The sequence below is a fragment of the Camelina sativa genome, chromosome 16, assembly GCF_000633955.1.
Source record: "Camelina sativa cultivar DH55 chromosome 16, Cs, whole genome shotgun sequence".
Lineage (NCBI taxonomy): Eukaryota > Viridiplantae > Streptophyta > Magnoliopsida > Brassicales > Brassicaceae > Camelina > Camelina sativa.
In genome coordinates, this window is record NC_025700.1 from 24,511,241 (window position 1) to 24,520,300 (window position 9,060).

At 35.4% G+C, this 9,060-nt stretch overlaps 2 protein-coding genes across 4 annotated transcripts in view; both read right to left on the reverse strand.

Moving 5' to 3' along the window:
• LOC104752234 (far upstream element-binding protein 2) overlaps nucleotides 1–3,801 on the reverse strand; it is a 5,130-nt gene extending 1,329 nt beyond the window's left edge. The window contains exons 1-6 of one of the 2 annotated variants that reach the window (XM_010474322.2): nucleotides 3,374–3,801; nucleotides 2,997–3,280; nucleotides 2,792–2,890; nucleotides 2,649–2,720; nucleotides 2,412–2,531; nucleotides 412–882 (exon numbers count right to left, since the gene is read on the reverse strand). In XM_010474322.2, the coding sequence (XP_010472624.1) occupies nucleotides 412–882; nucleotides 2,412–2,531; nucleotides 2,649–2,720; nucleotides 2,792–2,890; nucleotides 2,997–3,280; nucleotides 3,374–3,707 (1,380 nt within the window). In that variant the 5' untranslated portion in view covers nucleotides 3,708–3,801. Of the gene's footprint in view, nucleotides 1–143; nucleotides 883–2,411; nucleotides 2,532–2,648; nucleotides 2,721–2,791; nucleotides 2,891–2,996; nucleotides 3,281–3,373 lie in introns of both variants that reach the window. The other variant, XM_010474323.2, reaches the window with a different exon arrangement.
• LOC104752235 (jacalin-related lectin 20-like) lies at nucleotides 4,186–8,797 on the reverse strand. Of its 2 annotated transcripts, none has more exons than XM_010474325.2 (5): nucleotides 8,668–8,797; nucleotides 8,193–8,378; nucleotides 5,294–5,734; nucleotides 4,751–5,206; nucleotides 4,186–4,669 (listed from the first exon to the last, which is right to left on the reverse strand). In XM_010474325.2, exons 2-5 carry the CDS (start codon nucleotides 8,376–8,378, stop codon nucleotides 4,418–4,420), a joined length of 1,335 nt encoding a protein of 444 aa, XP_010472627.1. In that variant the 5' UTR covers nucleotides 8,668–8,797; the 3' UTR covers nucleotides 4,186–4,417. The 2 variants fall into 2 exon arrangements, with proteins under 2 accessions (XP_010472627.1, XP_010472626.1); XM_010474324.2 differs by having other exon boundaries at nucleotides 8,193–8,396.

The following is a 9,060-nucleotide window of genomic DNA, read 5'->3' on the forward strand; positions in this document are numbered from 1 at the left end:
CCCACCAGCAGCAGCTTGTGGGTATCCTCCATAAGACCCATATGCCTGAGGTGCTTGACCATACCCATATGCTGGAGGCTGTCCATACCCTGACGCTGCTGGTTGAGCATACCCAGACTGACTACCATAGCTGCCAGGAGCACCTGGAGACTGCTGGCTCTGACCATAAGCAGGTGGCTTTGCAGCCGGTGGTGGAGCTCCATATCCAGAACTGTAAGCCGCTGGTGGCTGACTGCTGTAACCAGCCTGAGAAGTAGGTGCAGCTCCATACCCTGCTTGACCAGTACTTCCTTGAGGAGGCTGTTGACCAGTTGTACCATACCCAGCCTGTCCAGACTGAGCTGACGATGGCGGAGCAGCTTGAGATGTGTCTTCCTCTTGACTCGGATTAGCGGCGCTGCCGTAACCAGCCTGTTGCTGATCATACCCAGCAGCTTGACCATATCCTGATTGCTGCGAGGCATTGTAAGCCCCATACCCATCTTGCTGGTATCCCTGACCAGCTTGGCCATAACCAGAAGCATGCTGGTAGTAATTATAGCCTGTGGCATCCGTCGGTGCGGCTGAGCTACCACCAGTGCTTGGTTGCTGTGACTGTTGCTGACCGTAATAATCATACTCACCTTGCGCACCCTGCTGAGATGGTGGCACAGAGGATTGATCCCAGGTAGAGGAATAGCCAGCTGAAGTCTGTTGAGGGTAACTCCCGTAAGGTGATTGACCATACTGAGGTGGACCAGGATATGCTCCCGGTTGCATGTAACCACCATAACCAGGTTGTGCAGGCGGACCACCAGGTGGTGCCCAGCTTGATGGCGGGCGGGCTTGATAACCACCCTGTTGAGGATAGCCTCCACCCATTGAGGAGTTTCTCATACGGTTCTGCATAAAACAAACCATCATAATAAGCAAAGGTAACTTTTTTCAGGGAAATGGAAGGATGACACAGCATATAAACACATGAACACAGAGGCAGAGACATATAAAGCAGATAACAAAGACTAGATCGAAAGGAATACAAGGTTACGTCATTTACCAACATCTGTCCATATAGGATCAACCAAGATCATATCATATTCTAGAAGGGTAATGGTGATGCCTACATACCGTACTGATTGGTGAAATTATTGGGTTACTCCTGCAGAAGCCCATCCCTTTCCCTATCCGAGATAAATGGGTGCAAGAAAACCACGAATACTATAGAAGCTTTTGCAGAAAAGCAACATATATATATGGAACCTATGTTCTAAAGGCAATGTATGTGCAGCAAAGTAACCTAATACCAACTAAAGAGTGCTGTTTTCAACAATATTAATACTCATGCATATTATCAGATTCAAGCTGAGGTATGAACTATCTGAAGTAAATTATGGTTGAAGGGTTCAGCGAGATATGAATCCAGGAAAAATCGATGCAAGCAAACAAAGGCATAATAAAAAAAACACAGTTACTAGGTTAGCAAAATATTGGCACGAAAAAATGGCTAATAGGTCTTCATATGTCAGTCGCCCACCTTCGGTGATACCCTGATGATTAAAACTAGAAGTGATAGCTGAACGGAAGTGATTTGACACAAATAATGAAGCACAGTTTAACAAAAAGTGACATTTATTGTATATTTGTATAACACTGTTTGGAAATACTATCACCACATGTTGGACTGAAACAATTCAGCAACCTTACAAAGGCTACCCATACCAGTGTAGGATCAACCACCTTGTCTGTGGCCAGAAGCGATGAAACATAGATGTCTGCATATACTCCATAAACATAGACAACAGAAATTTTCTACTAAGAAAAATACAATTTGAAAAGTGAATGTGCTAAGAATATTTCTTGATAGGAGTCACGACAAACCATGTTATGTACATAGTAAATTTGGATTATTAAAAAAGATGGAGAGTAAGATTTAAGGAAGGGTCAATAAAATCTGCCATAAAAAGATAGTAAGAAAATGAAGGTAAGGAAGAAGCAACATATAATCTCTTGCAACCTCGTTAACAAGATGATGATAACGAATAACAAGATGAAATATTTTTTGTAATTAGTCAAGAAAATCCAAAAAAGTCTCAACAAGAACCGACCCCTGCAAACAAGTGGAATAGAAGAAGCATGCACAACATTGTAGATGCTTATACAGTGGAGCTGATACTAACGGTAATGAACGCACAAGTATAGCTCATCATAAGCAAAACAGAGTACTAGGATTTGATACATTAACTAAGTGAAACTACTATAACCTACATAACCTATTATCGGAATAATAGAGTAGGTTTAAAGAAAACGGTAGATAAACCTAAAGCTGATGACAACTAAATAATGTAATCAAAACACAATATCAATTTCAGGTAGAAAAATAGAAACTGCAGAAGCCTGCCACAATCCATAACAAACAAAACAATTAAACATACCTCGCCACTGATGATTTCATTAACTAATTGCTTAGCATGTTCAATCTGATCGGTTATCCCATCAATCTGCAAAGTTCTTTCTGGCGTTGGGTCTCCAGGGGGTAAATGCAAAGGAATAACCTGCAGACAACAATATTATTACAGGATGAATAACATTTCACCAGTTGGAGACAAACAGAAGCCTGGTATATAATATTGTTTCACAAAGAAGCTGAACAATTAAAAGAGAATACAAACCTGAATTCGAGCTCCAGTCTTAGCTTGCATAGATTTGATAGTTTCACCTCCTTTACCAATTATCAGACCAACCTAGAACAGTTTATGTATTACATACAAGACACAGATTACAGAAATCAGCCTATCTCTAGAACACCAAGTACCTTATTGTTAGGAATTTTCATAACAAACTGATCAGCTCCTGCTTGTCCACCCATCCTACGGCCGCCACCACCTGAACCAGCAGACCCACCTGCCTCAGCCTAAACCAAAATTATTAGACATAGCATTAGTAATCTACTTCAATCACCTAAAACACACACCAACTTAGCCACTATCATTAGCAACAACTTGAAGTATGACTACTACCTCTTGAAGGACATCAGTGATCAACTGCTCAGCCTTTGAAATCTGATCAGGCGTCCCCGTTAGGTCAACAGTCCTTGTAGGACAATTAGGGTCAGCATCCATATCTCTAGTGACCTGAATCTTGGCTCCAGACTGAAGTTGAAGATACTTAATAGTCTCTCCACCTTTACCAATGATAACACCAACTCTCATATTCGGAATATCAATCTTCTTGGTAGTTCCCTGGAAGCTACCATACGACACCGGAATCGAAGATGGAACCGTCCCTGACATCTGCTTACCCTCTACATAAAAAAACCAAATCACGAATCAATTAGGTTTTAATCACAACCCTAATTCCATAAACACAACTACAAAAAAAGATTTAAAGAACGAACCAGAAGAAGGATATGAGCTAAACCCTTTGTCAGCATAATCATAAGAAGCACCGTTCTCAACACGAGGACGCTTAGCATCAGCGCTGTTGAGAAGACGGGCAGCGATTTCTTGTGCCTTTTGTTTAGCAATCTGGATTTCATCCAAGGGAGGAGGAACGCTGTTGTAAGAAGACGGCGGAGGAACGGCGGTAGCGGTGGGATCAGGTGAAGCAGATGGGATCGGACCAGAAGAGAAGCCAGTGGGTCTGCGGGTTGATGGTGGAGGAGCGGTTGGTTCTTCGTATTTGCGTTTGTTGGAATAAGTGTCGGATGAGTATTGAGATTCGTCCGCCATGGTTTGATGATTTGGGCGAGCTTTGGATTTTGAGAGAAACCCTAGAAAGAGGCGGAGGAGATAAGGAGAAGAAAAAGACTGCGAGAGAGAGAGGTGTAAAAGATATGTTTATATATGCGGACAAAAACCTTGCTGTTGTATAATTTAGATATTTTACCCCCTTTTTACTCTTTTTTAACCGCTTATCCTTTTTACCTTTACTACTAACTTTTTACATTTTTCTTTCTACACAATTTTAGAAACATAGGAAAAAAAGAAGAGAAAAATAGTTTTTTTTTCCTGAAATTATATTATTATTAAAATTGTCGATTGGAAAATTACATTTTGATGTCAGAATAATCAAAAACAAAAAATATAGAGGGATCGATTAGCACTGCTAATATTAAAACAAGCGATATGCTGTAAAAATTGTATGCTATTTGTGTATTAAGATGATGACATGTGATTATAAAATTAGATTAGTAGGGAGACGATTGTATTTTTACGACTTTAGAAGTCTTATGCTTATGAAATGCTTCATTGAAAATAACAAGTCAACCTGGTTCGAAAACCTTGCTGTTATTACACGAGATTTGCTTAATTGAAATAGATTTCAAAATAAAACCATTGGAGACGACACACGTACGTAGTAAAGTGGTGGAGATACGAGAGAGGCCCTTAACCAACATGCATGGTCAAATTCAATATGAGCATATAGTTTAAGGACGTCGTCACTTGGTGATTGGTGCGACACTAACCCCAATCTGATGAAGCTCGTGGCTAGCTTTTCCATGGAACCCGACCACTTTGTGACCTTCCCTCCCGAGTGTAAAGCTAACGCCAGATTCCATTCCAAAAGGCGGAGAGGTTCGTTTATTGGTCTTGAACTTAAGCATGATTATTACTGCAGAGTCACTTCCAAATGTTTTTTCATAATAACCCTCCACTGCCGTGATGTATTCACTCGGATACTCCAACTCGAACTGTGAAAGTGGTTCATTAAAAAAACAATAATACAACTTTATGGTTAGTTTAAGGAAATAACAATGAAGTAGTATAATCACCTCTTCGTATCCAAGCATAGTCTTCTTTCCATGCTCTTCTCCTAGGACTAACTGGTTGTTCTTGTCATACACAAACTTGACAGATGAAATACCATTATCACCTTGTCCCACATATATCTTTCTCACACCATCGAAAGCTCCATCATCCCATGATTCACCTCCATCACCACCTTTTCCTTGTAGTTTCTCCGTGGGAGGAGGAGGAGGAATAGGGATCGTACCAAAATATGCACCTATAGCATCCATAGCCCAACAACTCCTTCCATGGAGCCCGACAAGAGCCCTCCCTTTGCTCTCAAACACGATAGTTCGCCCACCCTTATGTCCATATGTAGGAGATGTTCTGTCTTTTGATGTCTTGAAACTTAACGACCTAACTCGGTCTGTGCTGCCACGGACTATGTCACAGGTCACCTCCATTGATGTAATATATTCATATGGATAGTCCACTGCAAACTGCAAACAACAAATAAAGGGTTTCTTAGATTTATATATCTTTCCAAAATTTTTTTTTTTTAAAGTAAGAAACGTTCAAACTAGAACCTCGTTTGGTTTTCCTGGCGGATTCATATGTAACATATCCCCGTTTTGACGCGTTTCCACTTTGCCGTCTTTGTCGTAGTCGACCCTGATATGCGATATCCCAGTGGAGTCATATGCAACATAGACTTTTCTTACGCCGGTGTGATAACCCTGGTCCCATGGGCTGCCTCCAGAACCACCTTGGTATTCCAATTTAATGGGAGCAAGTGGTGTGAAATAAGCTCCAAGAGATTTTAGATTTGCCTCAGCAGATCCATGGAACCCAATGATTTTGTTTCCACTAGTGACTTCAAGTGTGACCTTAGCGCCATTGTCATCGTATCCTATGACTTCAGAACTCCTCTGATTGGTTTCGAATTGAAGTGCTTGAATCACACCGGATATGTTATCATAGCAACCCTTTACTGATACCAGATGTTCATGATCATGATTAATCTCAAACTGTGAGAAAACAAAGTAAACAAAAAAAAATAGTATATATCAAGATCCTCCAAATACATATTATAATAATTATAATAACATAGGCCAGTAATGGGAGTCTTTTATCGCTAAAAATAATTAAAAATATTAAAAAGTTAATTTTTGAAAAAATAAACGAAAATCAGTTTTCACTAGATTTTAACTCGCGGTACACCGCATGCCTATTTTTAAAAATTAAAATATTTAAAAAACTAAGTTGTATTTATTTGTTTATATATATATATATATCATATCCGGTGTGAATCATTGGTTATAACCAGTAATCACAAATTTTCTTATATATGGGGAGTGATATTACAGTACATTAGGTATTAGCAATGAGTAAGAGTCAAGAAGAAGGTGAACACTGAATTACTGCACTGATGTGCAGCAAAGACCCTTATATTTTTGCAGAATTATTTTTATTTTGTTACGAAATGGAAGAAAAATCATTGGGTTGGTACACTGCGGGCCTATTTTTAAAATTAAATATTGAAAAATAAAGTTATATTTATTTGTTTATATATATATATATATATATACATTCAGTTATCATTGGTTATAACCGTAATCACAAATTTTCGTATATATGTGAAGTGATATTACAGCAAATTAGGTATTAGCAATGAGTTTAAGAGGCAAAAAGAAGGTGAACACTAAATTACTGCACTGATGGGCAGCAAAGATCCTAATGTTTTTGCAGAATTATTTTTATTTTGTTATGAAATGGAAGAAAAATCAATGGATTGGTCTATGATGATGAAGTTTAGAGTTTGTTAGGATAAAATGGAAGAAAACCAAATGAAATATCTAACTTAAAATGCGGAGATCTTGTAATTTGAATTTTTAAATAATGATCTTAACAAATTTAGAAAATAAATTTAATCCAAAATAGCTAATGATAATAACAGCTTAGGTATTTATCAACGAAAATCATCTTTATGAAAATTCACAATTATTTTTTGTGTGAATTATACTATTACATATTAATATTAAAAAATGTAGCTTTTTTCTTATTTTCGTATTTTAAAGGTCATAATTAATACATTTTATTATTTAGAAAAATTATTTGAATATTATATGTTAGGTAACTATGTAAGAAGAATTCAATTTTTTTGAAATATTTCATTAGAATATAACTACATTAATTATTATGTTTCCAAAACTATTTTAGTCTATTACTATAGTTATGTATGACATAATTATTACGGTAAGAATATTTCTCTTTTTGAAAGTATAATAATATGTAATCAATTTGTTTACAAAACTACATAGTGAGTAAATTAGGATCTAAGTTTTATGGAAAATTGTGTTTAATATTAGATTTGTAACATTAATTAATGTATATTATATCAGTTACGATTTTCCAAAATTGGTAAATCAATTTTAATATTTTAATTTAATTTTTTTTAACAAAATATAAATGTCAATGATATTCCTTGTAAATAGGTGTGAACTTCAGGATTTATTTCATAAATATCTCAAAAATGTGTATATATATTTGAGAACCTCACATGTGAGTCCCAAATAAAACACATATGTATCTCTTTATAATTGGTTTCATGATAAATCAATCTCTACTAGTTTTACACTATCTCTTCATTTTTTTAACACACCTTGACATTTTTATTTTCTCTATTTTGTTCTCTCTTAATTACATCATATTCAACTATCCATTTCATTTTATAACAAATTTCATGGATCTTCTTAGTAGTCAACAAGAAGGAAACACTACAATTCATTTTATTCTTAATTCAACCTAAAGCTAAATGACTTCGCCAAAATTCCATATAATACCCAATATAATAATATGGGTGCTATGATCAGAACCAAGTTACTATTTATGGTTTTATTATTGTTACTATTATACAATATATAACCAAATATAACTAATTAATAAATTTAAGATATTTAAAATGTAATTTGACATGATTTAAAAGATAGTAACTGGAACTCTTCTAATTTTAAATAAGTATTCAAGCACTATTACATACAAATATTAATCTATATTCAGAAAGTATATTATATTGAATGACTCTTTCACCAGTTGAGGTATAAAATGATGAAAAAGTTCCAAATTTAATAATGCACTAAAAGAAAAAATATATTAAATGGATGAGAGATTCAATTAGTTCTAATTTAAGCGTAAGGTAATTAAAAGTCTGATACTAAGGATACATGTGCATCTATATATAGCATATTACCTTTACAACCGATTGTTTTAGTACTCAAATTTCAAACATTGTTTTTTTTTTAAAGTTACTCCATGCACAATATATACGGGATAGAACCTCATATCTTCAAATAAACAGGNTTGACATTTTTATTTTCTTTCTAAATTAGATCATGGATTGTAACAAACCATTTAAATTTTTCAACAAATTTCATGGATTTTCTCAAATAAAAAGAGTTTAGGTATTTCTATATTTAACATGCTTACCGTTTGTGTGAAACCTTTAGCTGATACACCATGGATTGGTCCAACAACTGTTTGTCCAGCCTTAACATACTCAAACTTGATGAATTGAATTCCTTGAAGACCACCTCGTACATGTATCTTTGTTACATTTTCATGGTCGCCTCCATCATCCCACTGATTCCCTCCCTTTCCGCCTTTAGCTTCCATCTTTAGGGCCATCAAGAACTGATTCAAAACATTATTCAATAAAAAAAGATTTTATTTTGTTCCATAATTAGTCATTAGTTTCCCTAAAACATTACCCACTTGAGAAAATATACAAAATCATTTTCAGAAACAAACTAAAGACAGGAATAGAATGAAGAACCCTATTTCTTGGGTGAAAAAAGTAAGCAGTTTTGATCACAATATAATCTTAGACATTTGGAGATATTTCTCACGTTCTACAGTTTAAAAAGAGTTACAATACGTTTACAAGGTGGTTTAGATTACGTACCTCTTATGCTTAAGAGTAGAAATAGAGAGCTAGATAAAGATAAAGAGAGCTGATGAACAATGTGGAGAAATGATATATAATATGTAGGTAGAGCAGAGGAGGTGCCTCTTTTATACACAGTTTTTGGTTTCTTTTTCTTTGATTATCTAGAAGCAAATTTATTAATGTGGTCATATTTTGGTTTACTATATGTGTGTGCATAAAAAAAGACAGCATTTATTATTTTTAAATATTGATTTGTGACTTTGGTACTAGTCCTGAATTAATGTACATGATAAACACTACACACTAGTAGTATTATAAGACAATATTGAAACATTATTAGTGATAGTTTTAAAATATTTAATTATTCAAATACACAAACGAAAAGTTCTTTTTTTTTTTTTTTTTTTT

Excerpts from the sequence above, each read along its gene's own strand:
- LOC104752235 (XM_010474324.2), bottom strand. The coding sequence starts at position 8,390 with ATGGCCCTAAAGATGGAAGCTAAAGGCGGAAAGGGAGGGAATCAGTGG. Across the intron at positions 5,735-8,192 it reads CTAAAGGTTTCACACAAACG|TTTGAGATTAATCATGATCA; the intron begins GTAAGCATGTTA and ends GTTTTCTCACAG. Across the intron at positions 4,670-4,750 it reads CTATGCTTGGATACGAAGAG|TTCGAGTTGGAGTATCCGAG; the intron begins GTGATTATACTA and ends CCACTTTCACAG.